We start from the raw sequence: 15,222 nt of genomic DNA, 5'->3' as shown, positions 1-15,222 counted from the left end.
ATTGTGCTTCGTTCAGATCTCAAACCCGACTGTAGCCTGCAGACATCCCTCCCCTCCTCCTCGTCTTATTGGGTATGCCATGCTGGGTGACCCTTTCCTCCTTGTCAGTCAAGCCTGAGCAGCAAATCGGGAGCTGCGTATTGCTGAAACAAGGAAGTGGAGCGAGGGCTGTTTGAGAAAAGGGAGCGCCGCTTGCCCTGATCCTAACAGCCCCCCGACAGAAAACTAATAAAGTAAGCTGCCCGAGAGCCAATTTCAATGGACACCTATAGGCTGCACGCTGATTCTTGTGATGTAAGATGCATGCGCATGGATACACAAATACATTAAAATACAAGTGCAATGCTAAGGAGAGCATTTATATGCTCCTATTCAGCAAACAGCCACACATACAACCTCAAATTCACGCGACCATACCATCCACTTTCCTCACTGCATGCACCCGTGACCGCTATCAGCCATGCTTTGTACCTGTCAAGTGCTGTCCTTTTCCCTGTGCCCAAAGCCCTGCTCACTACATGAGAGCTCTCACATCAAAGCTTCGCTGAGCTCCACACGCACAGATGAAACACCCTCTCACTCCGGCTGCCTCTCTCCCTGCTCCCGCACATTAGACACATTTCATTTCATTACAACGCCACTGGAAAAATAGAGGCGCTGCTGTCTTAAAGGGGCATCTTATTTACTCTCCCTCGCACTTGTGTAGTCATTCACATGTAGACGTACACAGAGACACACACAAACATACACTGTCCGCTTTCTTTTTGAATAATGCGACTGGAAGAGAAAATAATGATCTGTTACCATCAAAGTTCTAGTGGACAAACGGCATCTAATTTGACCATAAAGAGGGCACATCAGTGTCATCAAAGAGTATTAACGGTATTGCTAAACAGCACAGTATGGTTCTGTTTTATAATAATAAATCACAAATAATGCATCATCTCATGATATTTATATTACAGCCTAAGAATATGTTATTTCCTTTTTTATAACTTTTTTTTCTCAGTAACTTGTGGATACTAAGGGCTGTTTGGGTTTTTAAGGACTTCACAATCTTGCATGTGGGGATGACGGAGGAAGGGTTCCATCACGATGATGAGACAAGGCCTGGTTTCCGTAGCAGCGGCAGCCTTTGTTGTGCTATCTGGTGTAGGACAGGCCGACAAAGGAGCGCTAAGGAGCGTCCGGAGCAGGGTGATGGGGGTCGGGGTGCCCCCCCTTAGAGGGGTCGGGGCGACCCTCTTGACCGCTGGCCCCAGGGCAGGGACTCAGTGTGGTGGTGGCACAGGGGCACCCACAGGGCATGGGAAGAGACTTAGCCTGCACAGTGCAGCAGAAAGACAAGACTGACCCAACGCTAGAGGACCATGTGTGTCTGCTTTATTTGAGACAGTGTGTGTGTATAGGACAAAGGCAAAGTGACCCAGTGTTAGCAATGTGTGAGAGAGAGATTTAGTTGTATAAAAAGCAGGGTGACCCAAGGTTTGCAATGTGCATTTGTGTAAGATTCACACTTTGACAGCACATCACAGCACAAAGATCAGATTTAGCAGGTGCATCCAGTGTGTGTGTGTGTGTGTGGCGGGGGCTGGGGGGGGGGACTTAACAGTTAGCTAGAAACACAAAGACCAAATGACCTAACTTTAGAAGGGTGTATGGCAGAAAGATTTAGCTGTCACAAAGCAATACAAAGACTAGGATGATGAACATGAGCTCTGTGAGAGAAGTTAGTTCTGAGGGTTTTGGGGAAAGCGTTGACATTGTGCTGGTTGATTTGAATATTGTATTATTTTCTTCTAAAGCTTTTGTTATTTTGTGTGTGCGGAAAGGTTTGGTATATCCAATTATACAATCACAGTAGCATTTTTTTCACATAAAAAAATATACATTTACGGAAAAATCTTATTTCAATTAAAGTTAGAATTTAAAAAAAAAGGGATCAAATTTTCCCGGTTGCTCTGTTGTGCCTACTCCACCAGCATCAGACTCATTGTTACATTTCTGGTTGATGGAGAGAAGAATACGAGGAGGAAGTGACTGGACAGGGAGAGCAGTGTTGTCCTGACACCAACACAGACCTCTCAGTGTTCAAGTAAATGATTGTTTCCGACATAGAGGTGAAATTGCCGGCCCTGCTCCTCCAGACTAAATACGCCGACGACACTAGTCGCCTTTACAGCAATGTGCTTCTGGGTGACTGGACAGCTGAAAGGGTTAGCAGCGTTAGCTCGGTTATGTGCGTTAGCCTGTCCAAGGGAAAGGCCATAGGCTATAGGCCACTCAGGGTTAGCATAAGGACGCTAAAGGCTAGGAAGGGGGCTGCTTGAGGTTAGCATTAGTGTGTTTAAGGCCAGGAAGGGTTATTGACTAGTAAGGGTTAGGGTGAGAGCACTGAAGACTAAACATAGTTGTAGGCCACTCGGGGTTAGCATCAGAACATGTAGACCAATGTTGCTAAACCATTAACTTTTGGCCTTGTGAACCGAGATTAGGGGAAAGGAGAAATGCACACAAAGTGATGTGATGGTGTTGAAATACAAGAAGCTTTTCATCTCGTCTCTGTCTTTCTTTCCTTCCATTTGATTTGGAAAACATGTTTAAAATGCAGTGGACAATTCTCTTATTGTTTAGTTTTTTTTCATATATATGCATATTATTTAAGAGTTTTGATCTGACTCATTTATTGATTTGAAATTTTATCTCTTTTATAATGTTGTTGCCATAGGCTGAACTGGTCTTGTCAGTTATTTTATCAGGCTGCCACCAGTGGGCAGTGGCACAAAGCTGGTGTAGATCTGGTTAAGCTACATCCCTCTGTCGCTCCTTTCTTTTCTATCAGTCTGTCTTATCATTTTACAATCTATCCACATCTCTCCTTTGTGTTTCTTACTCTTTCTCCCCTCTCCCTCTTCTGTCCTTTTCTTCCGTCACCCGGTCCGGTATTTCTGTTTCATCCGGCAATCCATCTGTCTGAATGTGCGCTTGTGTGTCTTAACTTCTGTATTTGCGGACAAATGTCTCTGTGATGTCTGAGAGCTGAATTAAGTCTCCTAAATAGATCCTCATCCATTACCTCTCCAACTTCACTTTTTCTACAATGGATACACACACATACGCACAGACTAACAAAAAAAAAAAATCCAGGTTTGGGAAAATGTCATCTGCCTAAAATTTGTATACACAGAATTACATGGACATGTAGTTTTTAAAGTCATAAATCACTTGCAAAATTAGTTAGACCTACCGTGCCTTGGAGTAAAATACAAAACTACAACCCATCGTCATGCAGATGCCATTGTGCAGAAAATGTTTTAAAGCTGAAATGAGAAGGATACATTTATTGAATTTTCAGTGGCATTTAAAAGCTGATGTAATAGTAAATTAATTTTTAAAGCACATACTAAAAATCTAATAAGCAATTTGTTCAATGTTCAATTTTCTTCTCACCTAATGTTTATGCTTTTTTTTAAGTTAATAATCTTTATATTAATAACAAGTTTTACATTACAAATATGTCCAGCGAGGGAAGCACAGCCTTGTCTGAATCTGAAACAGAGTGAGAATCAGACTAATTTTATAATCTGAACAAGTGAGAAAGTGTCATTTTGCTGTTGTCAACACACGGCAGGTGCTAAGGCAAGGGGTGTGTGGCAGGTTTGATGTCGATGGGCACAGGAGGAACACAGATACATGCTGCGTCAACGGAAGACGAGCACATTGTGTTAACACTTATTAAGGAAGAGGAGACGTGCTGCCTTGAGAAGACAGTGTGTGTGATGGCGATTTGCACTGGAAGCTGAGCGACACTGCCTCTCTTAACCCCCTCCCACATATCCTAAAGGTCTTTTTGTCAGCACTGATATCTTTCGTCTTCCTTAGTGTGTGTCTTTTGCGTGATGCGTGCGTGTGCACAGGCGTATACCCATATATTTTGGTGGTTGTGTGTGAAAAGCACTACTTAAGTGAAACAGGAATCCATCCATTTCCTGCTTTAGTTTCAGAGTGCTTGGGACAATAAACACAGTTAATTAAAATGGCTTCAAAGTTGAAGAAGTCACAACAGGCTACAAAAAAAAACTTCCTCTTCTCCACAATACATTTCCCTTCTGTCATTCTCTCTTAGTATAACCACTTGGGTTTCTGTTCTCTTACATTTTTTACTCTTTTTAACTCTTCTTAACTCTTCTTTTCATTTTTGGCATTTTGAAGTAGTGCACTGATTATTATTAATTTTAATTCAAATTTTATTTTCATGCAAAAAAAAAAAATTGACTTTTATCTTTAGTTCTGTCTGTAGAAGTTTCGAATCACATCCGCACAAACACATGCACATAGACACAGATGCTTATGCGGTTGTGGCTAACTCTTTGGTTGAGTGATGGTGGGATCGATTGGGTTTGATATTAAGTGACACATGGCCTTTGGAGTCACTAAATGCTACTCACCGACTGAAACCACCGTCACTGAATTCCAATCCCCCAGTTACTTCTCAGGCTTGTCCCCGCAGTGACACTCTCCCCTGTCTCTTTCTCTGCCATTTCTTTCAGTCTGGATTTGCATCTTTTCCTCAGTCATCTCACAAAGTGTGTCTTTTAAGTGTCGTTACGGTATTATTTGCTCATAGAGATCCACTACTGAGCTCTTTCTTAAACACTGTGAGCCGCTACCAGACCTAGACTGAGCAGGTTACGTTTTTGCGCTTCAGTGTAGCTGATATTATCATGTGGTGTTATATCAATTTATATTTTAGCTAGTAGGTTGGACAAAGTTAATATTGGCTTTTTCTCAAAGTAAAAAATAAGAACAATCATCTAAAAACAAAACAAACCCTGTTCTATCAAACAGTTGTACTTTAGGTTTAATAAAGGTTATACAGGCATTTTCAAAAGGACCAAAACAAAAAATCTGAACATTTCAGGAATTATGTAAAAATAATGCACAATCTCCTCTGGCATAATATACATGTGTTTTTTTTTTTTGTTGTTTTTTACAGATCTCTCTTTCTCTCTCCTTTACACACACATATACACATATCTTTCATGTTCTTTTCCCGTCTCAGCCCGAAGATCCTGCTATTTTATTGATATACTATCTGAAGTCCTCTCTTTAGACATTTTGCGACTCTCTTTTCATTCCCTTTTTTCTCAGCCTGGTTCATTTTTAGGTTTTATTTTGATTGTTGGTTGATTGAAAGGTCTATACAAATGTGTGTAATAATATACTAAATATATATAGAAATTAATGAATTTGCAAAATGTATGATGAACTGCATTTGATGTAGATGACGCCATGGCTCTCATACACATTCTTTATCTGTTTTAGGAGGGCTACGGTGTGATGGTGCTCAACCCCAACGAGAACTACCTGGAGGTGGAGAAGCCAGCCAAGTCCTCCCCCCTGCCCTCTCCTACCGAACCCTCGGACGAACCTGCTGAAAAGAGGGAACGCAAAGATGACAAAGAGGGCAAAAAGAAGAGAGAATTTTATGAGAAGTATCGTAACCCACAGAAGGAGACAGAGACCGAAAGGATCCCCATACGGGTAAGTCTGAGAGGGAGGGAGGGACGAAAGGATGGAGAGAGGGAGGAGAAACAGAAAAGGAAGGCAGGAAGGAAACGTTTGAAAAGCCGGAGCGGAGGGACAGAAGGATGGATGTTCATCAAAAACAGACATGATGGGGGAGGCGGACGGAGTGACAGTTAAGGGTCGTAGGAGGAGGTAGGAGAAGAGACTTAGGTGAGAAAATGGGAGGGAGGAATACAGGCAAGTTTGGAAGAGACAAAAGAGGCAGGAAGGTGCGGGGAGGAGGAGGGTGGGAGGCGGCTAGCTTAGGAAGCGAGGGAAGGAAATGTTAGGTAACAAGGGATGAAGGGAGGATGGGAGGCAGAGGGAGAAAGAGAGGCTCTTGTGTGGTCAGCCTGTGTGTGAAGAGGTTGGCCGTGCTCCAGTCGCCTCTCAGTGAGCAAGTGTTAACCACATGGCTACCTCCCTCTTCCTCTCCCTCTTTCCCTCTCTCTCTCTTTTTCTCTCTCAGATGGTGGGCTGGTCAGTGCAGCTCTGGCCCTTCACTCTTGTTGACCGCTGGGATTATTATCTCCCTAACACACACTCTGCAAACACACTGCAACATTCTTATCACTCTACACTGACTGTACACCCCCTAATCATACACCCACACATATACACTTGCGTATACACGCAAGCGGCTCGAGGCACCTAGCTCGGTCAGTTTACCTTGTGGTCAAACACAGGAAGTGACCTCTTGCGTAAATCTAGCTTCACTGTGAAATGAAATATGGCCAAAATGATGAGAAATGAAAATATTGTTCTTTCACCCCTGCCAACAAAATTCTTAATATGCTGCTTCAGTGGGGTCCAGCCAGTTTTTTTTTCTTAAAAGCTTTCACTCAGTAACATTTTAAAAATTATGGGCACAATGAGCTAGACTTCTTCCCATCGCAGGGTTTCATAGGGAAAGTGTCCTTATCGATTAACTTTGGTTGATGGCAGTAGTGTCACAGTAATGCATGTATGTTTGTGTGTGTGGGTGGGTGTCTGTCTGTCTGTCTGTGTGTGTGTGTGAGAAATACGTCAGTCTCTGGTGTCTGACAAGAGTTAGGGCTGGTGTGGGACTAACGGGTGGCGTGTGAGCTGTCAACGCAGGCTTTTTTTTCTCAACCCCCCCCCCCGGCAGTACCTTTACACACACTCTAATAAGGGATAATTAGCCGCAGTTCTATCTTACTCTATCGCACTTCTTCACATGTGTGCCGTTTCCCCATCATTCAGCTGATGAACTTGCTTTACACTATCTGACATGAAGGCCTTGTGGTAAACAATCCATCATGTCGTTTACAGTTATATAGAGAAGCTAACTTGCATCTACGGTCAGCTTTGTATGTTTTATATTTAGCAACAGTAAATTAGAACTTGAAATGTTATGCTTATTGCATGTGAGTTTATCATGATCACAACTCTCAAGAACTAGTGTGTCTGCCTAGTATATTGCACGTGTGTTTATATAAAATGCCATTTACATCCTGTTCAGATTATGATGATGGGAACTTTTAATAACTTGTTTTATTATGAGGGTGCAACTTGAATGATTAGCATATCACACAATGATTTCACTTCTTCTCCAAATACATGCACTCACTGAGCACTTTATAAGGAACACCTGTACACCAAACATCAGAACATATGATCCCATTGACTTTGACCGTGGTGTGATTGTTGGTGCCTGACGGGATGGTTTGCATATTTCTGGAACCGTTGATCTGGGATTTTCATGCACAACAATCTCTGGAGTTGGTGCGAAACACAGAAAACATCTACTGTGCGGAGTCTCTCCAGATGTAAATGCCTTGTTGGTGAGAGAGGTCAGAGGAGAGTGGCCACACTGGTTGGAGCTGACAGAAAGGCTATGGTAACTCAGATAACCACTCTTTACAATGTGCTGAGCAGAAAAGCATCTCAGGTTGTCGCAGCCTATCTGACTTTTGTTGCTGACCATGTGCTTCCCTTTATTGCCACAGTTTACCATCTTCTAATGGCTACTTCCAGGATGATAATGCACCATGTCAAAAAGCAAAAGTCATCTCAGACCGCTTCCATGAACATGATGATGAATTCATTGTACCTCAGTGGCCTCCACAGTCACCAGATCTGAATCCTGTAGAACACCTTTGACATGTGGTAGAACAGGAGATTCACAGCATGAATGTGCACCTGATGAATCTGCAGAAATTATGTGATGCGAATATGTCAACATGGACCAGAATCTAAAAGCAGGGCAGCAAGGGCTCTGCTTTCTTTGGCTGCATAATGCATGCTGGACAGGGTCAGATGCATTGAGACAAGGGTGGTTTGTCGTAGTGCTGTGTCCTTTTGAGACTGCAGTGTCTCAAAAATACAGCACAGTTAAACAGTCTAGATGAGATGGAAGTCAGGACAGGCAACATAATGAGTAACTGAAGCAAATGCCACACCGGCCATGTCAGGTCACATTTTTTTTTCTTTTGAATATACTTTAAGCTAGCACATTGATAATTGATTTAGCTCTCCATACTAGTGCAGTATTCAGTGTTATGGCATTTAAAAAATGGACGAAAAAAATTGGTTTCTGTGTCTGTTTTAAAGACCAGCAGCCTAATACAAAATTATCCTCATTAACCATAAAAATAGAGGTCATGTAGAAGGTTTAGATTTTCCAGCCAAATACACTTGTCCTCAGTTGCAGGGATTGCAAGACTCAGGATAAAGATTAATGAGTGAGCTGGCTGGCTCTGTGTTGGTGCCCCTTGAATTTTGACCTTTGACCCAGAAGTCAGCAGGATGTTAGTGTGTGTGACCTCGGCTCTATCATCCACTCCTCCTCCTGCACTGCATTGCTCCTCGGTGTTCTGCCTCTGTCCGGGCCAGAGTAAGCTGTCACACGCACACGCATGCTCATAAACATGTATGTAGATATGCAAAGGCGCACACATACCGGCGGACAAAAGAGTAAAGGAGGTGGAAAAAGAACTAAGGTTTTGACATTTGTGTGCGTGTGTGAGAGAAAAAGTGTGTATCTTTCTCCTTCACCTCTGTTAGTCGGGGTGGGTGGTGGATCAAATCAAACTTCTTTAGCGGGGCTGTTTTCATCTTTTTTAAAAACACCCACCCAAGACACATGCACTCACACACACACACACACACACAGACACACACATATACACAAGCCTTTTTTATTCACTACACCTCTCGCTCTAACTCCCGCTGAGCTGCCAGACCACCTGCACACAGCCATTCAGTTACACACACACTCACATCTATACACCTCTACTCCTCGTAATATAATCAAATCCAACATTACACAAAAAAAACACCAAAAGCTTTAACTAACACCTGTCTTGCTCTGTGTTCATACCTATGAGAGTCATAAAATAAGATTGTACATTTTCTTTTTTACTACATTGCCTCACAAAGACTGATACTGACACACATACACACACTAGGCCCCTGATAGAGTTGAGTTGATTAATACGCTTCCTTACACACATTAATAAGCTCTTAACTGCTTTTAGGATTCTTACTTTTTAGCCTTGGGTTCATAGTGTGCAACCTCTCAACCTTATCTAATCCCTCTCCTCTCCTCTTCTCCAGATCACACACCACTGGGCCATTTTTAGGGGGATGTTGGAGGGAGGAAGAAAGACAGAACAGAGGGAGGGATGGAGGGATAGAAAGTCTGATCGGAGGGATGCTGATGAGGATAGTGGTTGGGTTTGGGGTGGGGGGGGGGGGGTTGCTTTCTTAGCACTTTGCCATATAGAAGTTTGGGAGTTCACTTTACTCTGAATTTTAGCAGTAATCCAGTTAGCTATTTTCTGTCAGCCAAGCGGAGGAATGGCAGGAACAAAAGGCACATTCATGGGCTTAAGAAGCTTCCAAAGAGTTCACCCAAGGCTGGCTGGCTGGGATTAGGCCAGCAGGCCCTGGAAAGAAGAAGGGGAAAAAAAAGAGCAAGGGGGACAAAAAAACAGAGCTTCGCCTTTTTTTAAGCACCACTTATTTTTATAAATGACTGAAATACTTTTCTCTCTTTCTCTCTTAGATTTTTACGCTTTTCCATTTAGCATCTCACATTGTATGTTTCTTAAATGTTCAGAGAGAGAGATATAGAGTGAGAGGCCCTCACTCCAGTTATATTTTGAAGTAGCAGATTGAGGCAATTCCTACTGTTCTTTCTCTCCCACTATATTCAGCTTCAGCGCAACTTCAAGAATGGGAAATCTATATGACTGAGTGGGGGACAGTGAATGCTTTCATTGTGACACCCCTCTGCTTTTCTCTCCGGTTATTCATTTTTCACAATCAAACATAAGGGAGGCAAATGTTGGAGGAAAATGCTCTTTAGTGTGCTTATATTATCTCTCTAAGCATTGTTTATTTGATTTATTTTAAACAATTTTTACCCCTTTGTCTGGATAGAGTTGGTGTAAGACCCTCTCTTAAGGGTTAGGGTTAGGGTTTTTTTTTTTTTTGTTTTTGCATATTATACCTTTTGTTTTTCTGTCTTCAGTTCCCCTTCAGGACTCTTTGGAGTATTTTGTATTCAACTTCTTGAACAGGGGTGTTGTACTGTCTCATACTGATCTGACTCTTGTGGAGTGTGTTTCCTAAAGGAAGGAGCATCCATTATTTAGCCCCTGCCTCTCCAAGACCCATTATTCCCAGCTGCAGCTGTCCACAGGGGCCGGCTGAGATCCTTGTCCTTGTCTGTGCTTAGCAGATGATGTCCTGTATCCCCGTGTTCAAACTGTACTACAAAACGTCCTGAGGGTTCACTAACTTACATGCACACACACCTACACACACACACACATACACACAGCAAAACCTGATTATAAACATTAAGACATGGACACACAAGCTCACAGACAGGTAATTGTATTCGACATGGTGCTACAGTGTTTCTCTATGGGACTGGGTTTTTGCTCTTTGTCACCTTCACCCCTTTGCCCCAGTCTGTGGCCCACGAGCAATTATACAGACAGGGTTTATTTGACCTTTGGCCTGTGGTCGTGCCAAAAGGTAAGGCTCAGCATTTCCAAGGACAGGTAGGGACTTGATTAACCTCTGAACTTGGTCAGAGGAGCGGCCAATGACCAGAGCTAAAGGGCAGCTCACCTGCTTGGTGCGGAGAACAAATTGGCTAGATGCCATCTTTGTATTTGGGTGTGTATTTCTGTGTGAGTGTAGTAGCAAAAAATCTTTGACCTGTGCGCAAGTGTATCTGTCTTTAAGAGTGTAGTTTTCATGTTTAAGGCCACAGTACAAGTACACTGTGCTGTGTGGTGTGTTTTAATTTCAGGTTTGTCTCCTTGCGTTTGAATTTTGTGTATAACTGAGTGCATTTGACTTCTCAAAGTTTTAAAGGGGAATGAGTCTGTTACATTTTGTACTTGTTAGTGTGTGCAAGCCTTTCTGGATGTGTGTTAATGTCTTGTACATAACATCTGTGTGTGTACGCATACCTGTGTGTTTGTGTGTTTGCTCAAGGCAGAACCAGTGTAGCTGGTCTCAGATCCCTGCTCCCAATCTTCTAGTCAGGTCAACCATCAAACACATCCATCCTGCCCTCGCTCGCACCTCCCCACCCACTGAGCTCCCACTCTCTCTCTCTTTTCCTCTCTGCACACAACCCTGTTGTGGATACAGGCTGACCCGAATAAAGACATACACAGACACACACACACGCACACAGCACCTCAGGGTCATACTGGAACAAACACAGCCTTGTCTGCCTGCCCGCTCTCCTTTGCCTTATGTCAATTAATGGCTCGCAGTAATTTCACCTGACAATCCGGGCGGCAGCGCGAGGCTAGCCGAGATGTCACAGCGATGACCTTTCTGGCCCGCAGCCGCTCTTTTCTAATAAAGAATCTCACAAACCCACAGCAACTTCCTTTGTACTTTGTTAATGAGTTATTGATTTGAAACAATGCCCTGGCAAATATTGTCAGAGCGGACTGACCCCATCAAGGTCATGCTATTTTATTGTATACAGTCTGAGCACGCTAATCTGCACGTGGGATGACATGTACACTATAGTTTTTCTCCTTTCTCTGGCACCCTCTCTCTCTCTCTCTCTCTCTCTCTTCTCTCTCTCTCTCTCTCTCTCTCTCTCTCTCTCTCTCTCTCTCTCTCTCTCTCTGTCTCTCTCTCTGTCTCTCTCCTTATACTGTATATCTCATTGCAAAGTTGAATAACACATCTACACATACATTTCTCTCTCTGTCACACACATACCCCCCCTTTGTTAGTCTTGCACACGTTTTTCACCTCATTCTCCCTTTTCTCTGTCTCTTTCTCACATCATTATATTCCCAAGTCTCCATAGGTACCATACCTGCTAATTACCCACAATGCCACAGTCATTATTTTCCCATCTCTGCCGCTAATTTGCTCCATACCTTCCTTTCCCCCACTCTAGCAGACCCATCATCTCCCAGACAGCTTCTAGCTAGCTTCAGCTCTCTGTCTGCCTTAAAAGCCAGTACAGAAAGAAACAAAGACAGGAAGGGAAGGAAAAAGGGAAAAGAGATGGCGAAGGAGTACACATCCCAGACATTGATTAGAATGCAATTGCAAACAGGTGTCGCTGAGGTCCACTTTTTAATTGTGTGCACAGAGACATGTACGCAATCACGCACACACAAACACAAACTAACTCACTCTAATAATCTCTTTGCTAATGCCAAACATGTAATTATGTACATTGCTTATTTAATATTTAATAATGAGGCCAAATGAAAACAGTCCTGTTCCTTGCTAATCAGGATATATTAAAGTAATAACTGGAGGTGAGTTTACCGAGTGTGTGGCCTGAGAGCAGGAGAGGACTGAGAGACTGAGAGAGATCAGTCAGTCAGTCAGAGATTTTGTCTGTGTCTGTGTGTGTATTCTTGTTGTCTGTGAGAAAGGGTGACAGCGAATGAGAGCAAGTGAGAGAGCTCCTGTGTAATTTGAGTAATTTGTTTCTACCTCTTTCTTTGCAGGAAGGGATAATATTGTTGTGTGATGTGTGTTTGTGTTACTCTTGATTCCACTTCAGCTCTCACTCTCACACCTTGAAATACTTATTGACATTTTTGCAAGATTGGAACCAGCACTACCCAGGCGAAAGAGTCCAAACCCAATAAAGTTGTTTAGGCATCCCGTGACACTGTCCTGACACTCCTGGCTCCCACTGAAAGGTTTCTGAGTGTAGAAAGTAGAATGGCTCTTATCCACTAGATTCCATCCGGTCCACACAGCTCACCGTCTCCTAACTAGAAATTCCAGCTTCCTCGGAAGTTTTCTGAAGATGTGTGTGTTTTGGATGACTGAGGAGGAGGAGCAGAAGGGAGGAGCAGGGAGGTCTGAAGTGGTTGTTTGTCAGAGTGTGTTGATGTTGTTAGATTCATTGTTTCCTGTGTTGGTCAGACACTGGGTTTGTGTTGGCGTTGGGGCTGTTATTCTGGCTGCAGCACACTCCTCTCCTCCGCTCTCCTCTCTCTGCTTCTCATTACAGTGAATAAACACAGGGCAAGTATTGGACCGGACAACTTTTGAGGAAACAAAATGTGCGTGTGTATGTGTGTGTATGTGAGTTGCAATCTGTGCGCATGCAGCATTTTAGCATGCCTGTTTGTGTATGTGCGTGTGGTCAAGGGTGCATGCAATTATGTGTGGCATTGGAATGAAGTGTGAGTTGTTATTGTGCAAGTAATGGAAAGAGCTAAATTGAACAAATTCTTGAAACTAGACAATTGGAAGGCAAACACATTCAACAGTTGGAACCACTTATGGGCTAAAAGTGAGGTAGATAGTCATGCACAATGTCGCGTAGCAGGTTGTTGAGCAGTTCTAATGATGACGTAAGTTATAACACATAATCAGCATTCTGTTGATTGCGTAGCAGGAACTTGGCTAAAACCACATTTTGGTTCGTTGACTCACTGTAGCCTTTGGAGTTGTATTAAAACTCAGTGTATTCTTATTTTGAGTATAATTATGGTCCATGTAGAGTATATTGCTCAAAGATGTGTTGAGCAGCGTCCTCGCTGTACTGACTGAGCTGTCCGAAAGTGAGCATATATCACTTAAATCACACGCTGTATGATGAAAGTACTTACACAAGATTGTACTATAGGGAGTTGTCTGCATTAGAAGTGATGATGACTGACAATAAATGCACATTAGTTCTGTTTGCATGCACAAAAGGTGTGTGTGTGTGTGTGTGCGTGCGTGTGCGTGTGTGTGTGTGTGCGCGCGTGTGCATGCGCGTGCGTGTGAGGGGGGGGGCAAGATGTTCATGAATTCCAAGTCCAGAGCTGTGAGAACCTGTCAAACTTCTCTCATGCTGTCTCTTTCTGCTAGACACACAGACATACTGTAAACCTTCCAACATGTATGGCCCTCTCTCTCTCTCTCTCTCTCTCTCTCTCTCTCTCTCTCTCTCTCTCTCTCTCCCTCTCTCTCTCTCTCTATCTCTGTCTTTTTCACTCTCTTTTGCACACTCTCTATCTATCCATCTCCTTTTCTCTAGCTCGCTAGCCATTTTTATTTCTTTTTGATAAAAGTTAGCTGTCATCATCTGGAGACTGTCTGGCCCTGAGACTGTCTAGGGAGCAGATTTGTACTTTATATTCTCTGTGGGGACAGTATGGATCACTATGTATTCGGTAAACACACACAAACAGTACACACCCTCAAATGTCCCTTGACAGTCATGGCTGAAGGATGTTGGCAACAGGTGTGCAGTTGGGATACTATTCTGACAGTGCTGGCAGATGCACTCACAACATACACACACACATGCACACACACACAAATACACACAAACAAACTGGGGGGTGGGAGTTTGGGGGGGGGGGCACTGTGGAAAATAAATAAATAAGGTAAGATACTGTGTGAGAGCTGGTGACAGGAAGCCGGTCTCGCAGGGCGGTGTGCTCTACTGCAGCTAATTAACCCCAGGAAATAATTGCTACAATATGCAAATGCTGTTTAGATAATTCACTACACTGCAATGCCAGGTAGTCAGTCACTCTGTCGCCTGCCGCTGAGGATGTAGGCAAGGGATGTGTGCTGTTGTGTGCATGTTTGTGTGTGATTTGTGTGTGATGGAGTCAGGAGCATGGGGGGGACTCATTTGCCACCATGAAGACATCAAACGTGTAATATGTTTCTTAAAATTATTTCAGTTATTCGTAGTATAGCATCAAATAAAAGCGCTAATCTTGTCTTCAGGTTGACTGGAAAGTAAAATTTTTCAGTTATCAATCATTGCCACATTTATTCCGCAGTCAGTTGATATCAGCAGTTTTGGAAGTTTTGATGATGTACCCACACACATGCATGAAGTTGTACAGTGCCAAACCATGCCTAATGTCAGACGTTGTCACGAAAGGTGAGTGTAGAGGTGAACAAAACACGAGACGGAGGAGTGTGAAGAAGAACAGGTGGAATCAGCAGAGGAGATAAAGAAGGTAGAAGGACGGAGTGAGGGAGGGAGGCAGGCTAATGAAATGGGCTTCACAGATGAAGGGTGACATGGCGGAGGAGAGAGGAGGGAGACTTCAAAGGACTTTGATGCCACAGCCTTTCAGACAGACAACTCTGCTTCAGCCAGCCCCTCCGTGCGCGCAGGATAACACATACGTGCTCGCACACAAGCACATGCGCCGCACT

The 15,222-nt window shown here is 43.3% G+C and overlaps 1 protein-coding gene across 2 annotated transcripts in view; it reads left to right on the top strand.

The window, feature by feature from the left end:
- Positions 1–15,222, top strand: part of fam172a (family with sequence similarity 172 member A) — a 150,925-nt gene that overhangs the window by 52,680 nt on the left and 83,023 nt on the right. For both annotated transcript variants that reach the window (XM_041043266.1, XM_041043265.1), the window contains exon 7: positions 5,326–5,544. In XM_041043266.1, the coding sequence (XP_040899200.1) occupies positions 5,326–5,544 (219 nt within the window). The remainder of the gene's footprint in view (positions 1–5,325; positions 5,545–15,222) is intronic.

The sequence above is a fragment of the Toxotes jaculatrix genome, chromosome 7 (assembly GCF_017976425.1).
Source record: "Toxotes jaculatrix isolate fToxJac2 chromosome 7, fToxJac2.pri, whole genome shotgun sequence".
Classification (NCBI taxonomy): Eukaryota; Metazoa; Chordata; class Actinopteri; family Toxotidae; genus Toxotes; species Toxotes jaculatrix.
This window is presented reverse-complemented; position numbering and strand designations above follow the sequence as displayed.